We start from the raw sequence: 26,327 nt of genomic DNA on the forward strand, positions 1-26,327 counted from the left end.
TTTTAAAAGATGCATAATTTGCTTGCAGCCATTGAGCTGGGAGGCGTGGCCAGAAGCAGATTATTTGGATCTAAAGAGATAAAATGCCCTAAAACAGTTAACAGACAAAACTAAAAATCTCATTATGTAAGAACAATTTTGTGCTAAAATGTAATGTACATGTTTCATACGTACATTCCTAACATATCCTAACCTGCTCAAGGAAGCACAAAAGGTCACCTTTAAATAAAGAACCTTTGAGGAAAGTTTACATCCGAACTGGAAAAAATGTTCAAGGGCGTAAATTCTTTTGATGAATTTCACCAGGAGTAAATTCACGCTCTCACTTTTCCGTGACGCCCGGCAGGATGAAGAACATCCAGAAGTGGATCCCGAAGACGAGGATGACCTGGAAGATGACCTTCCCCATGACGGTCTTTCTGAGGTAGAGAGCCCGGTCCACCACCATGGTGCCGAACTGGATCAGAACCATGACAAGGAAGGGACCGGGGACCTGGTCCTCCGAGAGAGACGACGTAATGTCCGCCGTCGAATGTTTCTAAAGAAGAGGAAGAGGATGCTGAAGGTTAATTTAATGTGTCTCCGTAAATCTGACACTTTGAATTCCACTGTAATGAAGGAAATTTCAAAAAATTGTTCCAAGTTTTGCATTTTTCAGACAATATTTTTATTTATCATTCGTACACTTTTTTAAACTAAACATAGAAATCTTTTCATACTTTTGCTTGTTTTTGTGCTCATTTAAATCACATTTTTCAACCTCATCAATGCAATTTTATTTACATTGTGATTAAATCCTTTCAGAAATTTATGTTTAATTGAGATTTTGTTTTTTATTCTAAGTTTTGATAAATGGTGAAAAAATAAAAGTAATTTATTTATTTAACAATATTGTGGAAAAACTAACTGATTAACTGTTTAATTGTTTTTAAAACTAAAACTTTGTTTATGATCACTCAAAATATCCATATTTTTGCAAATGGAATAAAAAAATACATTTATTTTGTTTTCTTTTTCTATAAAACAAAAACAACTCCCCCACAAGATTTAAATAAAAAAAATTCTATCCATCCATACTTGCAGCCAATTATTAAAAAATACACAAAACAAAAAATCAACAGCAGCAAAAAACTTCTTTCTTTTTTCTATGACAATATAAAATAGTTTAAAATAGACAGTAAACAGCCTGTAGAGCTACACAGTTTTTGATATTTATTGTTAGGACTGAAGTTAATTATTAAAGTCAATTATTTAAAAAAAATGTTTCTTCTTCAATGAATTTATTTATGAATGAATTAAAAAATATATATTTCTAAAGAAAATAAAAGGCAGTTTAATTTCTGGAACTGGTTATAAAATTGTGATTATGTATGTAAAAATGCAAACATAAAAGCAGTTTTTTTGTTTGTAATTTAAAGAGAATCTAAAATCTAAAACTCACCCCAAAGGCCCAGAAACCGAAGACGATGATGATGAAGTCGACGGTGTCGGCGAGGAACATCAGGACGTAGACGTCGGTGACGGCGCTGTACTCCGGGTGGATCAGGTTGTAGAAGAACTGCTTCATGGGAAGGTAGAGCTCCAAAAACCTGCAGAGACCAGAACAGATGTTATCGATCAGATTTAAAATCAATGACTGAGTTACTGAGGTCCGTTTTTCAAAAACAAGTCAGGAAAAATATCCAGGGTTTGTACTTTCTCCCCACAGCAAAAATCAAGCACATTCAAGCATTTTTCAAGGTAAGTTTTTAAACTTTGGAGATTAAAAACAACACAAATTAACTCAAAAAGACAGTTTTAATTCATCATCTATCATTATTATTAATATTAATTCTGTAGATAAACTAAAATATAGCAAAATTTGAGAACAAAACAAAAAAATTACCCAATTTTAACAACAATGTTTAATGTAAATGTAAAATATAAGATGATGAATAATTCATTGAGCCATTAGGAATGATAAATATTCAAAAGATTGAAACAATCCAAACAAATATAGTTAAGGTAAATCACCTTCCTGCTTAAATTAAATGCTTGAACACAACGTTACTGTGCTTAGCGTACCTTTAGAAACGTTAAGGAGAAGCAGAGCCAACAGTCAGCAGGTGGTACCGGGTGGTATCAGGTGGTACCAGGTGGTACCGGGGCTTTGAGCTGCACCGCGACTCGCGGTGACATTTCAGCACCGTATCTTATATCAGGATGTCTGATATAAAGACAGACATTCTTTCTATCTGTCGGTGGGACCGACTCAGACTGCCTGTAGTGAACCGGGCCTTTAGCAGAATAATGAAGTTAAAGTCACAAGTTTCTCTGCAGCCGAAGCATTTCTGAGTTTAGTGGTGAGGCGGGTTTTGGCCCGCTATTGCAAGGACAATTACAAAAGTATAAATAGAAACAGTTTTTCTAACATCAACATCAGACCTATGTTTTTATTTACAAAACAGTGTATGAAAAAATATTCTTGCCCATAATTTGACAGTTAGAGGACACAGATCCTCCTCCTCCTCACCTTGGACCCGGAGTCTGAACAACATGGAGGCTCTGAGAGTCATTACTAGACTGAGGGCAGCCAGACTAGTTTATTTTGTTAAATTATTATATTTAGCTAAATATTATAGCTGAGGGGCACAAGCAGGCCTTCTGACAGACAGATTTAAAAAATAAAAAAAATTATTTTGAAAAAAAAACAACAACTCAAAAAGAGCACTAGGGCATCAAGGATAAAAGGGGCCGGGGCTCAAAACCCCTTCGCCCCCCCTCTGCACGTGCCTGGTAAAAGCTTTTAGCAGGACGGGATGCATCACTCAACAGGAATATTCTGAACGAAGCTCTGCTAATGTGGCAGAGCCACGGGAAACCAACGGGCGGTGAGTCAGTTTCTGTGAAACGGCGCGGCATCATACCGCTTTATGGCGAAAGCCTTTGCTTTGAGCAGCTGCTCCCTCAGCTTCTCGATGATCATCTGCTTGCGGGTCTTCTGCTGGACGCTGGCCTGGCTGCCATCTTTGTGGCTGCTGTGGCGGGAAGCTGTACTTCCTGTGGGAGCAATTTACATTTTGAGCAGTTAATGATCCGTGACGATGTAGATTTCATCTTCAAAATCATGTCTGGAAACAGGAAAACACGCAGGTTAAAGCTTATGCAAATGCTAAAATGTGTCAATAATTTGGCTTTATTAATCCTGACTTTTCACATAACTTGGACAGATTACAGTACAAGTGGTAATATGGCTGCATTCACACTCAGCCTGAAGTGATCCAAATCCAATATTTATTTTATTTTTTTGGCCTTAATGCGATCTGTATCTGATATTTTCACAACAGTCTGAACAACACAAGCCGGATTTTTTTTCGAATGCGACCCAGGCCACTTGGATATCCGATACGTCCAGGTCGGATGAATTCGACCTGGACGTATCGATACTCGATAAACGTCACTATTCTGCGTCCTGAGTCGCACAAGCGGGAAAAAAAACAACAATCATGGGGGATTATAATGAGGATTAAGTTGTTAATATGCTGCTCCGATCGGACAACAACTTCAAAATCATAAGCTACGCTCCACCGTTAGCATCCATGTTTACTTCCGCAAACATGGATGCTAACACGGAGCACTTCTTCTTCTTTATGGCAGTTGGCAGGACTCACAACGCAGACGTTATTGCGCCCTCTACTGCGCATGCGGGGCACTTTCAGGTCGTTTGCAGGTCACGCTGACGAACACATACAAGGTCGAATGTGTTTGAAAATGTGAACGTTCACTCAAAAAACCTCAGATATGTAAAGAATATTCTACTTATATTGTATCAACCTTCCAAACCGCTCAGGTCTTCTGGTTCTGGTTCTGCTCTGCATCCCCAGAACCAGAACCAAACAGAGAAGCAGCATACAGCTTCCACAAATCTGGAACAAACTTCCAGAAAACTGCAGAACAGCCAAAACACAGAGTTTCTTTAAATCAAGTCTAAAAACCCAGCTGTTTAGAGCTGCTTTTTAACCATAATAAATGAAAGATTAACCAACATTTTGATGTATAATGATGGAACTTGGCAAAATATTATATTTACTGTTTTTTTTCAATTGTCTCAGTTGATGTATTTTGTGTTTTTATGATTTAAAGCACTCTGAATTGCCTTGGTGCTGAAATGTGCTATACACATAAACTTGTTGAGTGATTGATTATGTTCGTCTCAGATGTCAATAAGTGTGGATGCCAAACAAGCTGGCAGAAATAAGACATGATTCACCTCTCTTGGATCTTGCAGAAGAACCTCGAGATCGGTAGGAAACATGCGAGCCTCCGCTGGAGCTTTTCCGCCTCTGGTACGTCTGCGGCTGCGGGTAATGAACCTGGACCTGTCCTGAATCAATGGAAGTGCCAAAGGTCATGGACTTCAAGGTGTGGTTGGAACCTCTCCTCTCGTTGATCAGCGATGAGGCCGGCTCCGACTCCTTCTCGCTCTCCTCTTTGTCTCTGCCCTCGTCCTCAGATTCGCTCTGACTCTGACGAGCCGCCTCTTTTTTCTCCTTGGGGTCGTCTTCGTCCCACAAACCGTGACACTGAGGATGAGGAGGAGAGCAACCGGATGAAGACACTTCAAATTAGCACCGATTAATGAAATAACTGTAATTGATTATTTATTAATTGGAGTATACAGACTCAAAAAAAGGCCAGTAACTGAAAGAATACTAAACACTGCAAAAACACAAAATCTTACCAAGTATTTTCTGCCCAGTTTCTACTGCAAATATCTTAGTATGCTTGACATAAGTCAAAACTAACAAAGACATTTTTTAGCAAGATATATGAGCTTGTTTTAAGTCAATAATTCCTTAATACTAATGAAAAAGTTCTAGTTCTACTGGCAGATTATTTCACTTATAACAAGACATTTTTCCCGCGTCATAAGTGAATTTATCTGCCAATGGACCTAGTATTTTTAATCAAAATTAAGCAATTATTTACTTAAAACAAGCTCCTATATCCTATGTATACAAGTTATTTGTTAATTATTTGTTCTAAGATATTTACACAAGAAACTAGACAAAAAATACTTGGTAAGATTTTGTATTTTTGCAGTGCAGAGCAGTAATGAAGCATTGAAATGATTAATCAAATTAATTGTGATTAATTAATTATTGAACTAATTACTGAAGTAATTGTCAACTAATTTAGTAATCGATTAACTTTAGTATACAGACTCGGAAAGGTAAGTGCTGAAAGAACACCACTTACACTGCAAAACACAACATTTTACAAGTATTTTTGTTTTCTAGTTTCTAGTGTAAATATCTTAGTATTAGTCAAACATTTCTATCTAATTCAGTTTCTTTTCTTTTCTTTTTTTCCATTTTTTTTCTCCGAAGAGTTTTTGCGGCGCTAGTGGCTCGTATTTTTTGTACAGTAGACAGACAGGAAGGAGGGTGTGGAGAGGGGGGAAGACATGCGGTAAAGGTCGTCAGGTCCGGGAGTCGAACCCGCGACGTCCGCGTCGAGGACTAAGGCCTCCAAACGTGGGGCGTGCTAACCCCCTGCGCCACCACAGCACGCCCCCTAATTCAGTTTCACCAGTTAAGACCACTTTCTATGTCTCCATTTGCTGGTACCTTCAGGATGGACCTGTGGAAGAACAGAGCCAGCAACTGGATCAGGTCATAGTGGACGTATCCGTCTTTCTTCTCTACCCCAATGATGTTGGGAGGATGATATGGTTTATTCCTGTCTATCTTGTTCTGGTTGAAGGGGAAGAAGCCAAACTGGAAGAAGTACTTGATGACAATGGTGACCTGGAGGGGAAACAGATGAGTTTATTTAAGCTTCAGGAAATAAATACTAAAGGAATCCTCTCACCTCCTTGAGATGATCTAGAAAATGAAACATCATGAAGACGCATCCATCACCGTTTCTGTGTTTTTACCTCTGTGTAGATGATGGCCGTCATCCAGTAGCGTTTACTGGGCCGCGGCACCGACAGCATGGCCCAGAGGAAGATGGTGATGGGGAGAACCAGGGTGACGAAGGAGGCCGACACCATGTGGTTGATAATGATGACCAGGTAGCAAACGAACTCGGAGTGGGCCACCAGCATGTTGTAGAGGGCGTAGCAGAACTGCAGGATCAGCGGCTGGGTTTGGTAGAAATGGTCCGACTGTTCCAGCTCCTCGTCGTAGAACATCCTGAACGCAGAGAGGCGGCCATGAAAAACCTGGGAACTTGGGCTTAGATACTCGAAGCATAAAGGTCAAAATCTAAACAATTAGGAATAGGAGAAGAGAAGGGGGTAAACCAGACCTCACACTGAAAACTGACAAAAACATCCTAAAAATCAGGCGAACCCAGCTTGGAGACAGTAAGGGTGTTTACAGACCAGATAGTCTTGGAGACTTTGTTCGATTGGGGACCAGAATTGCAACATTTGTTCTATTTTCAGCTGGTGCGTTTCACTCTCACACTGCACTGTAAAATGAATTAAATCCTCTGAAAATCCTGTTCCCCTCCTCGCCTGGGGTGGCGCTGCACCAATAGCCACTGAAGGAAACGACACAAAAACCTCTGAAGAAGACATGAGTGCAACTTCCTTCTTCACAAAATGTAAACAAAAATGGAGTAGCATCAGATTTCAGCAGTTTCTCTATTGTCTTTAGTATAAGACCCAAGCCATTTTTGTTTAGCTTGTTTTTACCCAGATTGCTTTGCTCTATAGTTAACTTCCTGATTTTTATGCGGTCTTCAGTTCGCTTGGAGTTCACATTTGCATTCAAACCGCACCAGAGTTCACTTTAACCAAACCAAGGCATACGTTTTTAGGTGGACCAGAGTTTGATGTTTTGGTCGATATCAGAGTTTGATCGTACATTCATGCCGTCAAAAAGAACCGGACTTTCTACTCAAACGAACCAGAGACACTTTAACTTACAATATGGGAAAATGTCTTGTTCTACTGGCAGATTATTTAACTTACAACTAGTACTTTTGCATCAATATTAAGTAATTTTTGACTTACAACCAGGTCTTATGTCTTGCCTAAAAGTTACTTGTTTGTTAGTTTTGTCGTATTTCAAGTGTTCTAAGATATTTCCACTAATCTAGGCCAGAGATACTTGGTAAGATTTAGTTAGATCTTCAAAGGGATGAATATTTTTGCAGTGAACTGTTTATATAAATTTTTGATCAAATGGACCTACTTGTTGAGCAGCAGCTCGCTGGCCGTCAGCTCGGTGGTCATCGATGGCAGCATGATGTCCGACCTGCTGTCCGAGCGGCTGTCGGACGTCATGACCAACCGCCGCCTCCGGTAGGAGTCGCTCTCATCGTCGCTCTCGTCGTTGCTGACCTCCAGGCGGTCAAAGCTCACCGCCTTGCTGTAGCTGGGCGGCACGTCAGTGTCGGACGTTTTAGAAGCGTCCGTATCAGGGGTGTAGAGCATGACGGCCTGGTCCTCCGTCTGCGAGAAGTCCTGCTGTCCGACTACGTCTTCGCTCTCGCTGATTGAGTTGTTCTCCCGTGATGAGGCAGCCGACTCTGCGTCGTCCTGCCTGGCGGACGGCCCCTCATCTGGGCCAAAGGAGTCGCAGGGAGCAGCCTCTACTTCTTGCTCCTCTCCTCCAACTTCCTCATCAGGTTGCCGCAGCTCTTTACCATCATCTTCAACGTTCACCTCCTCACGCTGCGTCTCCTCTGCTTCCTGATTGTCCGCGGGACGCTGAGCGTCTTCTCCTTGATCTTGTTCGTCCTCCACTTCCTCGATGGTGTCTGTGGTTCCTTGTCTGGAGTAGATCATGACGCTTTGAGTCGTTTCACTAAACAGGGGGAAACAAACAAAAACTATTTATTTTACAGGAAAAAAACAACCTTTAAAAGCAATGAACTTGATGAAAACAGTCATGAGATGCAGCGATGGTGAGCATGTGAGTGAAATGGCGAACCTGGATACGACGCTGCTGCTGCTGTCTATGGACGAATTAGCAATGTCCATGCTGTACATCTTCCGCAGGCTGGGCCTGGGGCGCTGACTGGTTTTGGGAATGTTCTCCGGCATTGGGTCCATGTCTTCCAGAGTGGACTGGCGGGAAAACAGGGTGGTGGCCTCCGTGAAGGCACTGGCAGGCAGTGATGGGATGGCATGACGAGCAGCAGTGACAAGGACAGACAATGTTCAGGAACGATGCATGATGGTAAAAACTAATACAAAAATGTGCAAAAAGTGAATTTTTAAAAGTTAGTTCTCGATAAAAAGTTTATTCAAAATTTATTTATTTAGCTTTTTGAAAGCTTTAAAATTCAGAGAAGTTACAATGAGTCAGTCGCCCCTAAAATATATTATGAACAAAAACTGCAAGCATAACATGAAGCATAAATGCAGAATTTACGCTATAAAATGTTTAATATGATCCAAAACATGTCTAAATCAGTAATCTGGGGAAACAAAAAGACAATTATTATTCAACTAAGTAGTATTACTGTGTATTTATATCAATAAAGCTAACGTTTATTTTCTAAATATTAAAAAACCTCTCAGCTATTTTCTTTGTCATGGTAAATAAAGGCAGTGGAAATTAAACATGAGGAATTAATTTATTTTCTGTGGTTTTTAGAGGATGTGATGATCAAAGTTTCCAGCGTGTGGCGCTGTGTACCTGGACATGCTGTCTCTGGAGGCCGTGGAGTCCTGGCTCTCCATCGGGAAGGCTCTCCTTCTCTTTGGGCCCTTGGTGGAGCCGGACATGGACCCGTCCTCGCTCAGCTGGTCCAGGCTGGCCTGCCTGGAGATGTTCAGCCTCATGGCCTTCTGGTAGTAAACATGGATGCTCTCTCTGGACGGCACGTTGCCCTGGAGTCACAAAATGGGTTTAACTTAGAAATAATAACCAAGATTTACATATTTTATCTTTATTTTTGCATTTCTCTCACACTTTAGATTGCCAATCAATTTTTAATATCAGGCAAATAAATCGTGAGCAAATACAAAAGGTCATCTGAAACATAATTTCCCCCTTTTTAAATCATAAATCTGCTGTGATTAATCAAATATTTCTGTTTAATTTTAATAACCACATCCAGGTCTGGTTATTGCTAGACAGAAAAATAACTTAAATACAGTCATATTCAATAAATTATGAGTCTCATTTATCAGATTAAACTTTTAAAAATTGACAACCTTTAGGAAGATATTAAACATACTTTTTATAAAGGATAAATTTTTGTATTAAAAATGTTTAGATTAATTTCTAACTGTAAATGTTTTAATTAACTTTAAGCAGAAAATCTTCATAGGCTTTGAAACAATAATTTGTGAGTAATTAATCTATTTAACATAATTCAATTTGTGATAAAGTTCTTGAAATAAATGGACTTTTCAATAATATTGTGATTTATTGAATGTAGTATCTGTTTGACAACATGAAGTAGGCTAACAGATCCCAATAAGCAACAAGTTGTGACCCAAACTCAACAAAAAAAGGAGAGAAACCAAATAATTGACATCAGTCTGGATTTTTTTCCAGAGGTTTCCTCAGATTTGCTGCGAGACAGACTGGTACTGGAAATCCTTCTAGCCCACAGCATCACCATCCAATCTGACGATATGAGCTAAGGCAACATTTAAATACCCTTTGGGGTAAAATAAAGTCATTTGATTTTAATTGAATAAATTTTGATTTCTAGTAGAAAATCCAGCAGGAAAAGATTCGGTCTATGCTTGTAGCCTTAAATTAAAACTCATTTGGGATATTTAGCTGGACAATGATTCAAAACACACCAGCAAGTCCACTTTTAAAAAGCTAGAAAAAAAAAACCACACCACTAAATGACATTTCTGAAGTGGCCTAGTCAAAGTACAGACTAAAATCTGACTCAGATCGTCACAACCATTAGGTTCAGGAAGTTGGTTTGAAGTTTTCTTCCCCCTTAATGGATGAAATCCTGACCTGAAAACGGCTTTTTGTGTTTCTTCAGGTCATATTTGTCTGATATAAACATTTAAATGTAACAAAAATAATGTTGAAAAAGTTACTATTTGTTTAATGGCTGACAATTTTACTTGTAGTTTGGTTTAAAATGGACTTTTTACATGAAATGTTATCTTACTCTGCAGTAACATATTTTGGAGCTGTAAAATAATGAAGCGATTTAATTATATAGTTTTTAAATAACTATTTGTTACTTGGATATTCTGTTACTTTTGTAAATGAACTCTGCTGGATTTATATAGGTATCACATCTAAATAAAAGTAGTTTTAGGATATTCAGATTGTTTTTAATCCAGTTTTTATATGGTGGATTTAAATTTTCTTCTTTTTTTTAAACCCAAATATAGACGTTTCCTCAGTTTCAACCAAGTTTTTGGTCATTTCTACTTTTAAAAATGGTCAATTTAGTTGCCATATCAAAATATGTTGGGTCAAGCCATCAACCCAACCCAGTTGAGTTAAAACAACCCAAATTTGACCAGCACTGGGTTCCAAACTGGGTTGTTTTTAGCGGTTTTTAGTGTGCAGCCCGGTTTTACCTTTTTGACCTCCCGCGTCAGCATGCAGCGCTCGATGCGAAGCACGGTGGAGATGTCCATGTACTCCCTGCACATGTCGTTCATCCAGTTGGTGAAGCTCTCCACCGTCGTCTGGAAGAGCACCCAGGTGAACTTTATGATGTTGAACACCCGCTTGATGATGTTGTCTGCGTGAGACGAAGCAACACAAGCCGCATGTTACCAGTTAAAGGGGAAACGTTGCAGCACAACACAGAGAAATAAAAAGAAAGGGAGGACGAGTGGGCTAAATTATTTGGTTAAATGAGGAAAAACGTACCTGGACCAGCAGACTTTTTGTTTTCTTCTCCTGTCTCTTGCCCATCAGAAAGCTCCCCCACTTCGATCGCAACATGACCTGCTAAAAAAATAAAACCAATGCCTCAAAACGGCTCAGCAAAAAATAAAAACACATTTACAGTTTTTATATTCACTAATTATTTTTAAAAGATTACCTTTTTAATAAATTACCTACTTACTTCTATGTCTCTTAAGATGTTATTTTAAAAAAACTGTATCTATATTATTTAAATCAGGTTCTCAAACTCATTTTTGTTTTGGACCAAATCAAGATCATGAATGCTCTTAAAGGGCCGGTTGTGCCAGAATGTATTAATAAAACCTGTTCACCATCTGTTAAAGTATCAATGAATTCTTAAAATTAAATAATATTATTAAACATCTTTTCAGTTCCTCCAGACTCTGTATCTGACGCACTAATATGGAAATATTTGCACTTATTTATGTGACGGTAAATGTGACTTTTTATTACTCGCTGTACAGGTCATGAACTATAATCTGACATCAGTTAAGGCTGCGGCAGCTGTTTAGTAAAAGTAAGAAAGTTTTTGACAGTTTTGAGCAAAATCTGCAATAAACTCCCAATTATTAGTGCAAAACAAATGTGGGGATTTGTTGATTTTGTGTGAATTTCCATGATAATTCTCAAGAAACTGGAGCGACTGATTGATATGATTTGGCAGAAAACAGATAAAATCTGCATTGATTTGATTGGTAACATGATATTTAAGCAGACTTGGTGTTTAGTCTAGAATGTAGAGGGCCACATTAAAAGCTGTGGCGGGACGAATTTGGCCCCCGGGCCTTGAGTTTGACACATGTGATTTAAACAGTTGTGGATTGTCATGTGTGGGCAGTAGCAGTCAGTCTCACAACGAATCTCAAGAAGCCTCTGACTGAAGACCGTCGCTGTATGTTAGTTTTATGACATGCTAACTGCTCGATATTTAAGATATTCTACAAAAACACGACTTGGATGACATCATCAGTTGTTTACAGGCACTGCTAATCCACCTCTTTTGCTTTTGCTGCTCTTCTTTGAAGCAGTCAAAACCAAACTTGCACCACTTTTTATCATAACACAACTATTTTATCTCTTAAACTTACAAACCATAAGGAGTTTGTCACACAGAATGTACATTTTTGAGTTTTCCAGTTCAGCAACGTTTCATTAAAATATTAAAGAATCAAAAGCAAAGAATTACAGCTTTACCATCTTTCTTGCTTTTCCTGCCTCTCACTCTTTTTGTGTATTTCTTCCAAAACTTGCGTTTGTCTTTGGCTCGCGCCTTCAGAGCAGCTTTGGGGTCCGTGATCCAGGCCTGGTAAAGAAACTGCAGAGCAGAGCAGACCCGTTTAGTATCAACCGGGTCGGTTTTGGTGGAGCGACAGAGAAGAAAATAAACATTTATTTATTGTTTCAAACACCAATGAAACAATAATTCTCTCTCTACGCTGGATTCACATGTAATTATTTCTAAAAAGCCTTTATATAAATTAGATTTCGCTGAAGTGTCATAAAAAAGTTGAAACATCGAATTAAAGGACATTTATTCCACTGGGTATAAATATGATGTATATCTGTCAGCCACTTTTCAAAATGGGAAAGACAAGAAAACATGACATCTAAGTAACACATTGATCCAATATTTTTTCCATATCTAAAACTTTAATTAAAAAGTTGTTTTTTACTGAGTTATGACAGAGACGTTCCTGTTTCTCGTCCTACAAAACTTAAGATCAAAACATGAATTTTGTAAAATATCGTAAGATTTTGCATAAAATTTGTTACTAGTTCAAGCCCTCAATGAATAAATGCACTAAATTTGTATTTTTTTCTTTTCATTTTCTATTATTTCTTTTCAATGTGAAAATATGCAGCTGCAGAAAATGAAGAAATTATTTTAAACGTTTCTCCATAGTTAGCAATAATAATTTTATTCTTATCAGTAAAATAAAATTCAGTCACAATGTTTTAAATTAATCCTGAAGGCTGGCTCACTTGTTGAAGAGACCAATTATTTAATAGTAAACTATAAGATATTCTACCTTAAAATAAAATTAATAAAGGAATTTTTAGCAGCTGTATGTTCAACCACTTAAACATAAACCAGTTTTAACAAACTAAAAATACGATGTATCATGTTTTTTCCCAGTCTGGTTTCAAAGTTGCATATCTATAAAAATAAAAACACATTTGGACATGTTTCAGGTCATGCAGATTTTACATCGACTACTATCTTCTACATTGTCTTGTGCAACAATATCTGACATTTCTATAGAGCAGCAATTAACAAAAGGCAGGAAAAACCTTCTTCACATGCAGAACGCTTCATGCCAGAGTAACAATCATGCAGCACAAAAACATTCCCACTCTGGCTCATATTTGCTGATTTTTGTTTCGATAAGGTTTACACCAAATATGAGCTGCAAGCATCATAAAACTGCGATGTTATTTGCTAAAGGTGACCTGTTATGCTTCCTTGAACAGGTTAAGATAAATCTGTGGCCTATACAAAACATGTTTGTTACATTGTTCTGCACAAAATCATTCTTAGAGATTTTATCCTGGTCGGTTCTGCCTAGTTTGAGCTGTTTTATTGTGTCTTGTCACTTTAAATCTAAATAAGCTGCTGCTGGCCACGCCCCTAAATTCAATGTTTGCACTCGAACGTGAAAATGGCTGCGCAATTATACAGCCGTACATCTTTGACAAGCAGAAGTAGAGCCTAATGCTCAACCAGCAAAAATGCAGAAAGTGGTTTCTGAATGTTAAATCAACAACAAAACACTTGTTTTTTTCCAGCAGCCATTGTACAGCAATGTAAAACCAGCTCTGTTTTAGTTGCTAGGTAACGGGCTTGGCTTCACTGGGGTTGCTAGGTAACAAAGCAGTGCCTGCTGACTTATGACAGACACCAAAAAACATTAACTTATTATCATAAAATTGTTTTTTTAAGCACTCAGGTTGGTTCTAGATGCAGTTGCGACCCAAATGGAAGTAGAAAAACAAAATTTAACTGTTACATAACAGGTCCCCTTTAGATGTTCCCACAGCAAAACAAGCATGGTCAGGTGAGTATGGTGAGTACCTTTCCTGCCTTGACTACATACTGCAGCACAGTTTTAGGCAGCCTAATGATAGACTTGGGCAAAGCCAGAATGGCTGAGACAAACTTTCTGATCGCTCGCTAAAAGGCAGAAGAAAGAAGGACAAGGTTTAGTAGAGTTAGACTGCAGGTTGAAGGAAGACCTGTGTGAGGAGGCAGAGGAGATGGAAATTCATGAGTTAAACACATTCATTTGTGCACAAATTATTAACAAACCAAAAAAATATATGATTTAAAAAAAAGAGATGTTATGTAGAATCAGGTGAAATGAACCGTTGTTGGAGGCGGGGTGAGGAAAAGGTCAGACAGTCTGCAGACTGACGATAAAAAGATTCTCAAGTGTTTCGCTCTGTTTTATATCACAAGTGGACATAAAACCCCAACAGAGCAACATTCACTTTATTTAAGAAAAAACATCAGAAAACATCCTTTCCATTTGTTTTTTTTTTTTAAAGAAACAAGACTTATTATAGTTTAATTTGCTTGATACAGTAAATCCATCAGGAAACTACGTAGATTTTATTCCTAATAAATATAAAGTTGTTTGATTCTCAGTGTTCAAACAGCAGAGAGATGAGAAAATATATATTTTTTGAAACCCGAGGAATATCGATCCACCTGAAAGGCCGACTTCTTTGGCGGCTCCTCGTCTTTTTTCTCCTCCTCCTCCTCTTCTTCCTCGCTGTCAGTTTCAAACAAGTAATAATCTCCACTTCTAACCACTAGGGGGCAGAAGAGAAAATGTTTTTACATGAACTCAGAGGCCAGAAACTGTCATTTGTTCATCGTCAAACATTGAAATCAGAAACAGAGAGGAGACGTTGGCGGGAAAAAGGATGTATGAAAGTTATAATACTCTCCATTAATTCAAAAATAACAGAAATTATATCTACAGTGAGACACACATACAGACATAAAGTCATTACAAAAAGAAAGAACAAACTTTCAATTCTAAGATTTTATTTATCAGGAAATAATACATTTAATCAGTTCTTACCAGGTTCTAAAATTATTTAAATCTAACTTCAAATGTAAATAAATTCACAACAAATCCACACTATCATCAAAAATTATGTACAGGTAATTCTTTCTTATAACTCTGCTAATAAAGTCGAAAGGTACAGGAGAATTAAGCAAAACAAAAATAATAAAACAAACAACAAAAAATGTTTTAATCCTCAAAATGGGGTGAAAGACAAATTAAAAGCAAAACTCAGTCTTACAAATATATATATATATATATATATATATATATATATATATATATATATATATATATATATATATATATATATATATATATATATATATATATATATATATATTTTGCTGCCTGGATGTGGATTCATTTCAAAAAATTTTTTGATTTTGCTTTATTTTGATTTTTGCCTTTTTTTCTTTAGAATTTTTATTCTCTTTCTGATATTTTTCCTCAGTAGTTTGAACATTTTCCTCAGATTTTTTATTTAGCTTTTCTGAGATTTTAATTTTTTTCATCAAAATTTTTTACTTTTCTAAATTTCCTCATTCAAAAGTTTGAATTCTTTTCTAAGATTTTTCCCCCCAGTTTTTTTTTTTTTTTTAACATTTTGACATTTTATTCTTAAATAGTAACTTTTTCCCTCAAAATATTGACTTCTTTTTCCCAGAATTTGAAATTTTCAAGAATTTTGTTCCCCTTTAAAATTGTGATTTTTCTTAGAATTTTGACTTTTTTTTCTCTCAAATATTTTTGTCTGAATTTTCATTATTTTCTCAGAATTTTGACAAAACATATTTTTTTCTGTTCTTCACTGACCATAGTCCTTAATTCTCTTCTGTGGCTGCCACATGTTAATAAATTGTGGCAGAAATCTTTTTAAATCAAATAATGACAACAAAATCTATAACAAAATGAATAAAAATAAAAATCTAACTTGTATGTTTCGGTGCACTTCAAGTTAGATATAATCGATTTTAGAACCTGGTAAAGAACTTGAAATCCTCAGAGTTGAATGTTTAATCATTTCTTTTAAACACAGAACCTTTTAAACTGTTATGAGGTTTATGTGAATGAAGAAACCTATGGTTTGTGTGAACATTTCTCTCTAAGCTGTAAGAAGAGACTCCAGGCTGCAGCAGCTGAGTGTCAGAAGCGATGGATAGACAAGGCTGACTTATGTCCTTGAGCAGAACCGCAGTGGGCAGGAAATGAGGGAGGATGCTAGGAAATGGAGATGAAGCACCAAATGACAAAGAGATAAAATAATTTGTAAAATGTCATGTGGGGGCGGACGATGACATGAGACATGAGTTTGCACCAAACAGGCAATCAGTGTGGGAAACTCAGAGGAAAAGTGGGATTTTTAAAGTGGTTTTTTATCAGTTTCAGAGTTTTGTTCATGTCTGAATCGTCTGTTTTGTTTTCACCTGTTTGGTGATCATGTCTGCAGGCAAAGCAGGAAAAAAACCTTCCTTATTTATTCCAGTACTGAGAATACAGGCGGGTCCGTTTCATGTCTTTGCCTAAAAATCAGAGCGATTCTCTACTGTGGGCTTTTCAGGTGAAAAATGTTCAACAAACCTCCAGACATTACTCCTTTTCTCCTTCATCAACATGTCTGTTTAAGGCCACCAGGCTCTTTATGGTTTTATTTTTAAAATCCTCAAGCAGGCGGCGAAACGGCGCCTTAAGCAGAGACAGAAAAGGATTAATGATTGGAGGGACGGTGCCTTCAGAGCCCTGGGACAGTATGGGAATCCTCAGCGTTCTGGTCAAGGACAAAAGGGGCCAGTGAGAGTGGAGGAAGAGAAAAACAAGGTTTTGGGGGTCAACCTACTGGAAGCATGGTCAACCCACGGCCTCCACCACTGCTTTTTTTTGGTCTTGGCTTTCGCTCGCTGTGCTCCTAAAATTTCACAAATACATCAGTGCAACACAGCATAAAGGTAAATAAAAATAAAAAATAAAAATCCACAAATGTAAGATTCTTAAGTAAGGCAATCTGCAGCAGCTTGCAAACATATTCACACACCTTGAACTCTCATTTAGTCAAGTTACAAACTCAAACTTCAATTTAAAATTTAAAAGAGTTTTATTTGATGGAGCAGAATAAAGTAGAAGGCAAACGGATAAAAGGTGATTTATACTTTCTCAAATAAAAACAAAAAGTGAGTCAAATCCATTTAAATAGTCACTTTGTTCAACTATTTTCTATATTTTTGCACATTTAAAGACTAAAAACTTGACAGATTCTTCCAAACAGCTCCATGTCACTGAACTGTGTTAAGGTCTAGACTTTGACTAGGTCAGGATTGTTTAAGCTTTTTGTCATGTGGGCCAAAATTATTGAGTCTTAAAAAAAACTGAACTAAAGTTAAGCAAATAAAGTAGAAAAACATACGTTATTCATCACAGATTCAGAAATTAAGAAATATTTTACATGTTTGGTGCATTAAACCTAAATCTGCTTTAAACGTTTAACCTTTTCTGTCTGTTGTGTTTCTTCATGACGATGTATATTCATTAATGTTCTCTAAAAAAATTATGAATGCTTAAGAAAACAGTTTATGATGAGATTAAATTGCACAACAAGCCGTTATTTACTGATAATGTGGCTTCTGAGAGTTCCTGTGAATTGGACTGCAAATAACGATTATTTTAATAAATGTTAAATTAATCGATTAGTTTTACCCGATTAAACCGTTAATTGGGTAAAAAGTGGCACATTCTGCAGATTCTGTTTATTTCATGTAATATTAGGAATACATTAAAATAAATAATTCCATTTCTTTTTAAAAGAAAATAAAACATTTTATTGCCTAAAATGCAATAATAGCATTTTTTACTTTTTGATCATTTATAGCATCTGTAGCAAAAATACTTTAACATCAATATGTGAAAAGTTCAGTGTAGCATTGATCTGCTGATTATTGTTTTATTAACCAATAAATAAATAAACAAACAGGAAACAGTACCTGCGGAGTTCCAAGTAAGAAATATTTACAGACAAAGGGTTTTTATGTTTCGTCGTAAATACAAAATGCAAATATTTCTGTACAGTTTTGACTTAACTATTGCTCTGAGTGTTTTATTCTTTCCTCAAATTGCCTTTTTCAAATCTATATAGTCCAGTTAACAATAATTCGTTTATAAAATTAGTTGTCAGGGAGAGTCCTCACGATTAATCGCGATTAATCAATTATTTCAATAATTGGTTCATCAAGATTAATTATAGTTAATTGTGATTAATTGATTATTTAAAAAAATCTGATTAATGATCATTTCAATACTATTTCAAAATTCGATAAATCATGATCAGTTATGATTAATCAGATTTATTGATTAATCAGATTAATCGTGATTCAATTAATCATGATTTGATTACTCAGTTAATTGTTTCAGCTCTATTTTTAACTGGGTCTTATTTAGTGGTGTCAGAGTTAAGGTGGCTGAACACAAATGCAATTTAATTTAATGGGTTTTTTAAAAATCAAAACTTGTCGCAGTTATGTGTTAATTCTTTTGTTTGTCTTTCATGTAAAAATTACATTAAAATAGTTGGTTGAAAAAGTTCAAGGGTTGTGAATTCAAACGGTGGCATCATTACGTCTGATAAACATTATCTGAGTCTTATTATGGGCTCCACAGGGAGAGTTGGCGGCAGCCTTCATCATACCATCATCATCCTCCTCCTCCTCGGGCCGGACGAGCGTCTGTCCGTCGGCAGACTCCTGCGCCAGGCTCAGCATCTTCTCCTTGCCCCTCTTAAACTTTTGCTGCCTCACCTTAATGCGGTCCATCCTGATTAGATCAGAAAAGACGCAGAGGAACATCACCGCACGGCGTCCACAAACATCTCCAAGCTTCAGCTTGGAAACAAGAGCATGTTCTATTACAGCGGAGTGCTCATTAGTGGAGGTGAGTGGGCATCAACTGGGCTCCTGAGGAACTACAGAGGAAACTATAAGCAGTGGAAACACGCTGCTTTTAGGTGGTATGATATGCTAATGGCCGCCTTACAGGAAGCCACGCTGAGTCTGGAGAGGCTTTTAAACCACAACAATCATGATTACTTAATTATGGACGGAGTTACGCCTAGCAAGGTTCACCAAAGAAACTGAGAAAGAAGGAGGATGGATGCTGCATTAAAGTCAGAAAATCACAAAGAGTAAAAATCTGACTTCCTATTGATTATCACCAACATCTAACAGAATCCAGTTTAAAGAGTTTCTCTTTAAACGTATGAGAGATGGATGGATGGATGGATGGATGGATGGATGGATGGATGGATGGATGGATGGATGGATGGATGAACTCCTCCATGTCTTTTGTTATTCCATCAATAATCTTCTGATAATCAAATCTTTGATCTGATGAACAAAAATAATTTTCTGATGATTCACGACGTCCAGATGTTTATCAACATCCATCCAACCAACCATCCAACCATCCAACCATCCAACCAACCAAAGTAAACAAAAAATAAAATCTCAAAAGAAAGAAATGTCTGAGAAAGCAAGGATCAATAATTTCAGGATGGGAATAATTTCAAACTAAATCTATTTCAAAGTGTCAGTTCTCTCATGGAGAACAGAGCGGCTGAATACCATGAAGGTCAAAGGTCAAACATGGAGAGTCTCACTGTCTCTTCAGCTGCTCCACTGATTTGCTCTCCTCCTCCAGCCGAGCTTTCACCGCCTTCACTATGGTGGCCTGGAAAAGCTCCGCTCCTCTGAAACAAGAAAACAGATAGACTCTGAGGCCCCGTGTGCAGTAATCTAGATTAAATCTGATGTTTTCAGATGTTTGGATTAAAAAAAAAACAACTTGTTTTATCTAAATCTTAATTTATCACACATCATGTATAACTGGAATCAACATGATTAAAGTCTTTGTTCAGAAAAAAAAAAAATCACTCAAATTTGAAATGTTATTTCATTTATCAGATTAAATAAAGAAAAAAACAAAACACATGAATCTATGGAAGAAGATTAGGGACAGTTTTTTCTCTGAATTTTGACTTTAGTATTTCTGACATAAATCTCAGAATTCTGATCTGAGAATGATCACTTTTTGCTCAGAATTCAAACTTTAAACTCATAATTTTGACCTTAATCTCATAATCTTGACCTTAATCTCATAATCTTGACCTTAATCTCATAATTCAGACTTTAACCTAGGAATTCAGACTTTAATCTTACAATCTGGACTTTAATCTCTGACTTTTTTCTCAAGATCTGAATTTTTTAGATTGTTTATGCACCATAAGACAAATCAAATCAATCCAATAAATTAGATTTTTCAGAATGGATAAAGTCCAGGTTTATAAAACCACAAAAAGGAAGAAACAAGTGATTGTTTTTCATTTGCAACAACACAAACCTAATAATGTTTGGTTATTTATGTGGATTTTGGCAAAGATACACACAGATTACAGTCTGATTTCTGAGAAAAAAAAAGTCAGAATTGTAATTTTTTTTGTTTCTTATTGGCCCTAATCCTCTTCCATATGGATCACTGGAACAGAATAGAAAACGGTCGTCAGGCGTAAAAGCCAAGCACATAAGGCGCCGCTGCTCCTCCCTCTCGGTGCAGCTGCTGTCTGGAGTACCTGGAGGCGAGGATCTGCGACGCTCTGATGTCTGCCACCACGTGCAGGAAGTAGTAGCTCATGAAGACTCGTCTCTGCAGCAGCAGGAAGGCGAAGCAGATGCTGTCCCAGATTATCCCGGCCTCGTCTTTGGGGAGCTCACAGAAGTTTCCCGTGGCTGGAGTGTGAAACAAAATCAGATTTATTCGCAGAAACAAACAGCTTTCAGCTCTAATATCTAATTAACAAGATTTCAATAAGGAGATGAAAAAAATGGTCTAAAATAAACCAATTCAAATCACTTCATAAGAAAACAATAATTAAAGGTGATCTATTAAGCTTGTCTTTCATTAAATGATTCCTAGATAATGAGATTTTAGTCTGCTCATGTCACTTTAACTTCATATAGTCGGCTGCTTTCCACACCCTCAAACTCAACGTTTACACTCACACGTGGAAATGGCTACAGACGCGCAATTATACAACCATACATCTTTGAAAAGCAGAAGTAGAGCCTCCTGTACAATCAATAAGAAAGCAGGGAGTGGTTTCTGGATGGTAAAGCAACAACAAAGAACTCGTCTTTTCCAGGACTTGCTGTGTGAACCGAGTCTATTAACCAAATTCATTGTGATCTGGAGTCCCACAGGGCTCCATGCTGGGCCCATGTCCATCAGGATGTTTGGAAATTATGAACATTCTGTATTTTATCAATGTAATTTTTCATATGGGGATGCATGATGGCACATTTGGTAGCACAGCTGCCTTGCAGCTACCAGGGTATAGACAATGGATCGATTTGTCATGTATGCAGATGACACAGTTACCTTTAGTCAAGCAAAAGACTGACATAGTTTATGCTTTTAAACCACATGAGTCTTGCTTACTTAATCATAAATGAGTTAAACTTATCTATATTAATCAAAGAAACTCAAATGTAAACAAATCCCATGAAAAAAGCAGGAGTCAGGTTTCTCACATAATATTTATGTCAAAAAATTATGCTTTTCTAGACTCTAATTTACAAAGATATAAACTTTAAGAATATTCACACTTCTACGTCATTTCCAAATGACCTAAAATCTAGCAGCTACATGTAGCTTTATCGTTTGGTGTCCCACAGGGCTCCATGCTGAGCCCATTATTTTTAGTATGACTAAATCATATAAATTCCAATCATAAGCAGTGTAATTTTTAATATATGCAGATGATAAAGTTTTTCACTCAGGGTAAAATTTCAGAAGAATTTGAAAGCAAATGATCAAATCCAGCAGTAAAGTTATCATGTTCTCTGAACAGATACTGTTAAAAGTTTTTCACTAAAACTGAGATATTCTCCTGCAGAGAACAAGCCGTCTCAAATAATTGACTGAGGCAAATTGTTGATTTATATTCAGATTCTAATTTTAGGTTTAAAAGGATACATTGGACGAATTTCATATTTACTGCTGAAAACTCAGGAGGACAATGTTTATTATTATGATTAGCAAACTAAGGCAGCATGTGCTAAAATGCTAGCTGTGCAAATATCTTAAATTTTATGCAGAAACCTTTGACAGGTTGATATTTGGGTCACTCACCTTGGCTGGACGGTATGGTTTCTATGTGGTAACCTTTGATAGTGCAGGCCAGACTGAACAACTGGATCAACCAGCATTGGTTCTTCACCAGAGAGTTGATGTAGCCACACGCCAGGATCTAAAACAAAACCTTCTTTAGTCAACACAGAACTTTATAAATGTCATGACCATTGGAAGCATTGTTTATGTGTCAATTAGTAAGTTTACTTACTGACAAAATGTTCTTCATTGTGATTACGAAGATGTTATAGGCAATCAGGAAGTCCCAGTAGTGGAGGATCTTCTTGATTGGTTTCAGCAACAGGTCACCGCCGAACAGCAGGAAGTAGAAGCAGGCCACCAGGTAGCCCATGCAGAAGACGCTGATCCGGGTGGTGCCGGTGATGAAGATGATGGTGAGGACGAACCAGAACAGGTAGCTGAACATGATGACCTTCAGCATGTCAAGGTACGACCTGGAGAAGGAAAAATCAAAAACTACCTGTGAATCTGATTGGTTCTCTTTTCGTTTTGAGTCTGTTGTGCTTCTGTGTTTGAACAGGATATTTTAGGACCACTAAAGGTAAGAAATTATTTAAAATCTGCTTCCAATAAGCTGATTTCTTTAAGCCGGTGTTGATTTAAACACATTCAGGTTTTTGGAAGTTTTCCACAGTTAGTCTCTAGACTTTGGTTGCTAAAATAAAGCAATTAAACTTATATTTGTATATAATATAAGTTGTTAATATAAATTGGAAATATTGGTATTTTAAGGATGAAAATGGCAATAATTTACATAAGTGCCAAAAAATAACAAAATGAAGCAAACGAAAATTTTCTAAATCTGTTTCTTTAAATAAAAAACTTATGAAACTTTAGCAAAAACTGCATGTGTGTAAAACCAAATAGTAGAAATCCAAGAAATTACTAAAGTAAAAAGATATTTGGTAAAAAGACGACTCAAGTACTAAGCATCAAATTGAAACAAAATATAAATCTATGTGGAAATGTTGTTATTTTAAAGACCAAAATGAAAACAATTAATATACATAACAAAATCAGGCCAAAGAAACATTTTTCAAAAGTGTTTCTTTCTATAAAAAAACTTTATCAAAAACTCCAGGTATGTCTGAGTCTGGCGAAGTTTTGGTTGAAACATGTTTGTTTTTCATTCAGTGGGTAGAAAATTCAGAATATTTCACTCAAGTAAGAGTAGAAATACTTTAAAATAAAATGACTAAAGTAAAAGTAAAAGGTAACAAAATTACGCCTAAAAGTAAATAAAAAAAAAAAAGTTAAAGTAAATGTAACTGGTTACTACCCCACTCTGCCAACATTTCTGCCCATCCTGTCGCTTTGTGCAGCTCATGAATCACCGTTAGCGCATTTTGTGACGTCAGAGCGCCGGTAAGCGTCTGATCGATGGATGGGAATCAGATCTGTAACCCGACGCTGTTGCTCAGCTCAGGTACGCTCCTCCATGTTTTCTCTCTCTGGTTTCACATGTTGAAACCCTCCTTCCCTCCCCGTCCATTAACGTGAAAACATAGGATGTGCCGCTCATTAACTAGACGCGCACGGGACCACAACAGCAGCAGCGCCGGCGCTGATGAAGTGGGTTTGGCTCGGACGACGAGTTGATGGGCTGAGTGAGTGTCCTCCTTCATCAGAGGGAGAAACTACCTTTTCCATACTTAAAAGCTATTTATTGAGTTAGAGTACAGGGCGAAAGCGTCTGAGTCGCGGAGTGACGGACAGAGTGTTTTTGTGGAATATGGATTTCTCCGACCCGCGCCCTCTATCCGTAATTCGATCCTGGAGGGAAACGATGGAATAAGTGCAGAGCTGCTGCGCCACGGACAGACGGCTGTGCAGATTTTTGTCTTTCTACAAGGGCTTGTTGATGGACACAGAGTGCGTTAATAAAACACTTGTCCACTTTGCGCATCAAAACAGTGGAATGTGAAGAGCACATAATCGATGGCGGTGGACGGGTCAGGATGCTATCGCTGTCGATCCTCTGCCTTTAAAAACCCGCTGCTCACGTTTTACTGTGTCGGTAATCTGGATCTTAATCTGGAAATGGGATGAAGCCAGAAGAGAAAATATGTTTATGCATGAGAAGAAGAACCGCTGAAGAATTTTAGATTTAGACACGATGGATGGATGGATGGATGGATGGATGGATGGATGGATGATGGTTGGATGGATGGACAGACGGATGGATGGTGGATGGATGGATGGATGGATGGATTCCTTACATGTTGCCTAATACGACTCTTATTTTGAAATCCTCTACACTAAAATCAACCTGGGAAACTAAAAGTTAATTTTTCAGACTCATCAATGCCCCGTATTTCCAGTTTTTTGTTAAATCTCTTCCTCATGTTTTAGATAAAAATGTGATGTGAGTAACGAACAGATTCTCTCAAACTGAATCGTCTCCTGGAATCCGGTTTAACGTCTCAGACTGCTTTAATATCTGACTAATAAAACTACTTCATGCTGCTCTAAATAAACTCCGACACCACAAATCCTCCGCTGAATGCATCTGATGAGCTTCACTTGCATGCAGCGCATTATGTTTGACTTTATTGTCGACATCTGATACCGTTATGCATCAATTACTCTGTCTGCTTCACTTCCTCTCCATTCCAGTTTCCCTCTGTGCTAATGACTGCCAAGCAATGGCACCAAAATAACTGCAGGACTTCTCTTTGGGTCGGTGTTTCTGTCCAAAGCCATCATTTTGAAGGAACCTGCAGTGGATGAAGTCGGGGACGGGGTTGTGGACGCTGAAGGACGCGGCGTCCAGGTCTCTGCAGATCTCCACATTGTCTCCGGCCATGATGCGCACCGCGGCCTTGTTTTCGTCTTCGAAAACCTGCCTCTGCAGAGAGGCGCAGAGCAGCAGCATGAAGTCGTCTACAGGGACAGCAGAGCAAAATATCTGAATAAATCCGTCCGGGTTTATTGAATTTCAATTTGTCTGTTCCAGAGTTACAGTTTCTTCCCTCGGTATGTTTACATTTCCCTCTTAGCTGGCTGTTTTTATGAAATCTTCTAAATAAATAGTTTTCTAGGCTTTCCAAAGGACTCAAATGTTCCATCTGTGAACTTTTAAACTCATATTCAGTCCATTAAAAACATTTTTAACATGTTGTAGAGATTGTTTCTCCAAGGCCAAGGACCTCTTACCCTGTTTAACAAAAACACTCACCACATAAGTAGAACACAACATCTCAATATATACAACCTGAAATTAAAGATTTTGTCTATTAACTCATTATCTTTGTTCTTATGGCAACATTTTATGTGAAAGGATATGCATAAACTTGACATAACATCTGTTATGAACATGAAGGAGTCTTTATCAATGTTTAGTGCTGTTGACATGAAGTATCATTCGGTAAATAATGACACTTTTATTGAAAAGATGCTTTAAATGTCCATTAAAATGACCAACTTTGAACTATTCAGTAGATAATGACACTTTTAATGCAAAGTTGTACCAAATCTTGCATTAAAAGTCCATCAAAAGTGTTAACTTTGCATTAAATGTGTAATTATTTACCATATGACAGTCATAACACTCATGAAGACTCCTTTATGTTTATTACTGTGTCATGTCAGTCTTATGCACACCCATTCAAATAAAGTGTTACCGTTCCTCCTAATGTGAAGGTGGCACTGTTTTGTAAATGTGACTGGCTAGAATAAAACCATGAACAATTCAGAGTGTTTTGAGTTATTTACAGATTCTGAAAGTTTGGATTCTAAGCTTTCTGATCAAAAAAGTTATTTACTACAAGTGTATAATGTTTTAGAAGCAAATAAAAGAAGATAGACTTAAGTTGCTTTGGCAAAAACAAACATTTTCTTTCAGTCAGTAGGTAGCACAATATAAATAATTTTATCTTAGCTGTTAAGATGCAGTTAGTCACCATGGGGTGCAGTGCTGTGCATCGTGATAATGTTCAAAAACAAAAGTTTTGAGAAACATTCCACCGGTATCTTCAGGTTTTCAGCCAATTATCCTCTATTATTTTTAAACACAGTCCTTCGGTAAGCTAGCTGTAGCGTCGTACTTTGAGCTAACGTCACGGCAAACTGTTGTTTACATGCAGTACCTCATGGACCACTAGGGGGCCACAGTTTGAGAAAGACTGTTAAAGGATTTTGTTTACATGTTTAGGCTTCTACTTTCTAAAATTGTTATTAATTTAATCAGAAAACTTTTTATTGACATAATGTGTTA

General features: G+C 37.2%; 1 protein-coding gene across 2 annotated transcripts in view; it reads right to left on the reverse strand.

Moving 5' to 3' along the window:
• Window positions 1-26,327, reverse strand: part of piezo2 (piezo type mechanosensitive ion channel component 2) — a 125,879-nt gene that overhangs the window by 10,972 nt on the left and 88,580 nt on the right. For both annotated transcript variants that reach the window (XM_023335477.1, XM_023335478.1), the window contains 20 exons: window positions 24,829-24,994; window positions 22,302-22,545; window positions 22,091-22,208; window positions 20,532-20,688; window positions 19,563-19,652; window positions 18,597-18,721; window positions 16,758-16,826; window positions 14,557-14,660; window positions 12,042-12,162; window positions 10,809-10,889; window positions 10,511-10,677; window positions 8,640-8,833; window positions 7,929-8,102; window positions 7,188-7,802; window positions 5,921-6,179; window positions 5,610-5,789; window positions 4,250-4,562; window positions 2,907-3,039; window positions 1,442-1,589; window positions 327-538 (listed from right to left, as the gene is read on the reverse strand). In XM_023335477.1, the coding sequence (XP_023191245.1) occupies window positions 327-538; window positions 1,442-1,589; window positions 2,907-3,039; window positions 4,250-4,562; window positions 5,610-5,789; window positions 5,921-6,179; window positions 7,188-7,802; window positions 7,929-8,102; window positions 8,640-8,833; window positions 10,511-10,677; window positions 10,809-10,889; window positions 12,042-12,162; window positions 14,557-14,660; window positions 16,758-16,826; window positions 18,597-18,721; window positions 19,563-19,652; window positions 20,532-20,688; window positions 22,091-22,208; window positions 22,302-22,545; window positions 24,829-24,994 (3,670 nt within the window). The remainder of the gene's footprint in view (window positions 1-326; window positions 539-1,441; window positions 1,590-2,906; window positions 3,040-4,249; window positions 4,563-5,609; window positions 5,790-5,920; window positions 6,180-7,187; window positions 7,803-7,928; window positions 8,103-8,639; window positions 8,834-10,510; window positions 10,678-10,808; window positions 10,890-12,041; window positions 12,163-14,556; window positions 14,661-16,757; window positions 16,827-18,596; window positions 18,722-19,562; window positions 19,653-20,531; window positions 20,689-22,090; window positions 22,209-22,301; window positions 22,546-24,828; window positions 24,995-26,327) is intronic.

Source organism: Xiphophorus maculatus, chromosome 6 (genome assembly GCF_002775205.1).
Source record: "Xiphophorus maculatus strain JP 163 A chromosome 6, X_maculatus-5.0-male, whole genome shotgun sequence".
NCBI classification, from domain to species: Eukaryota; Metazoa; Chordata; class Actinopteri; order Cyprinodontiformes; family Poeciliidae; genus Xiphophorus; species Xiphophorus maculatus.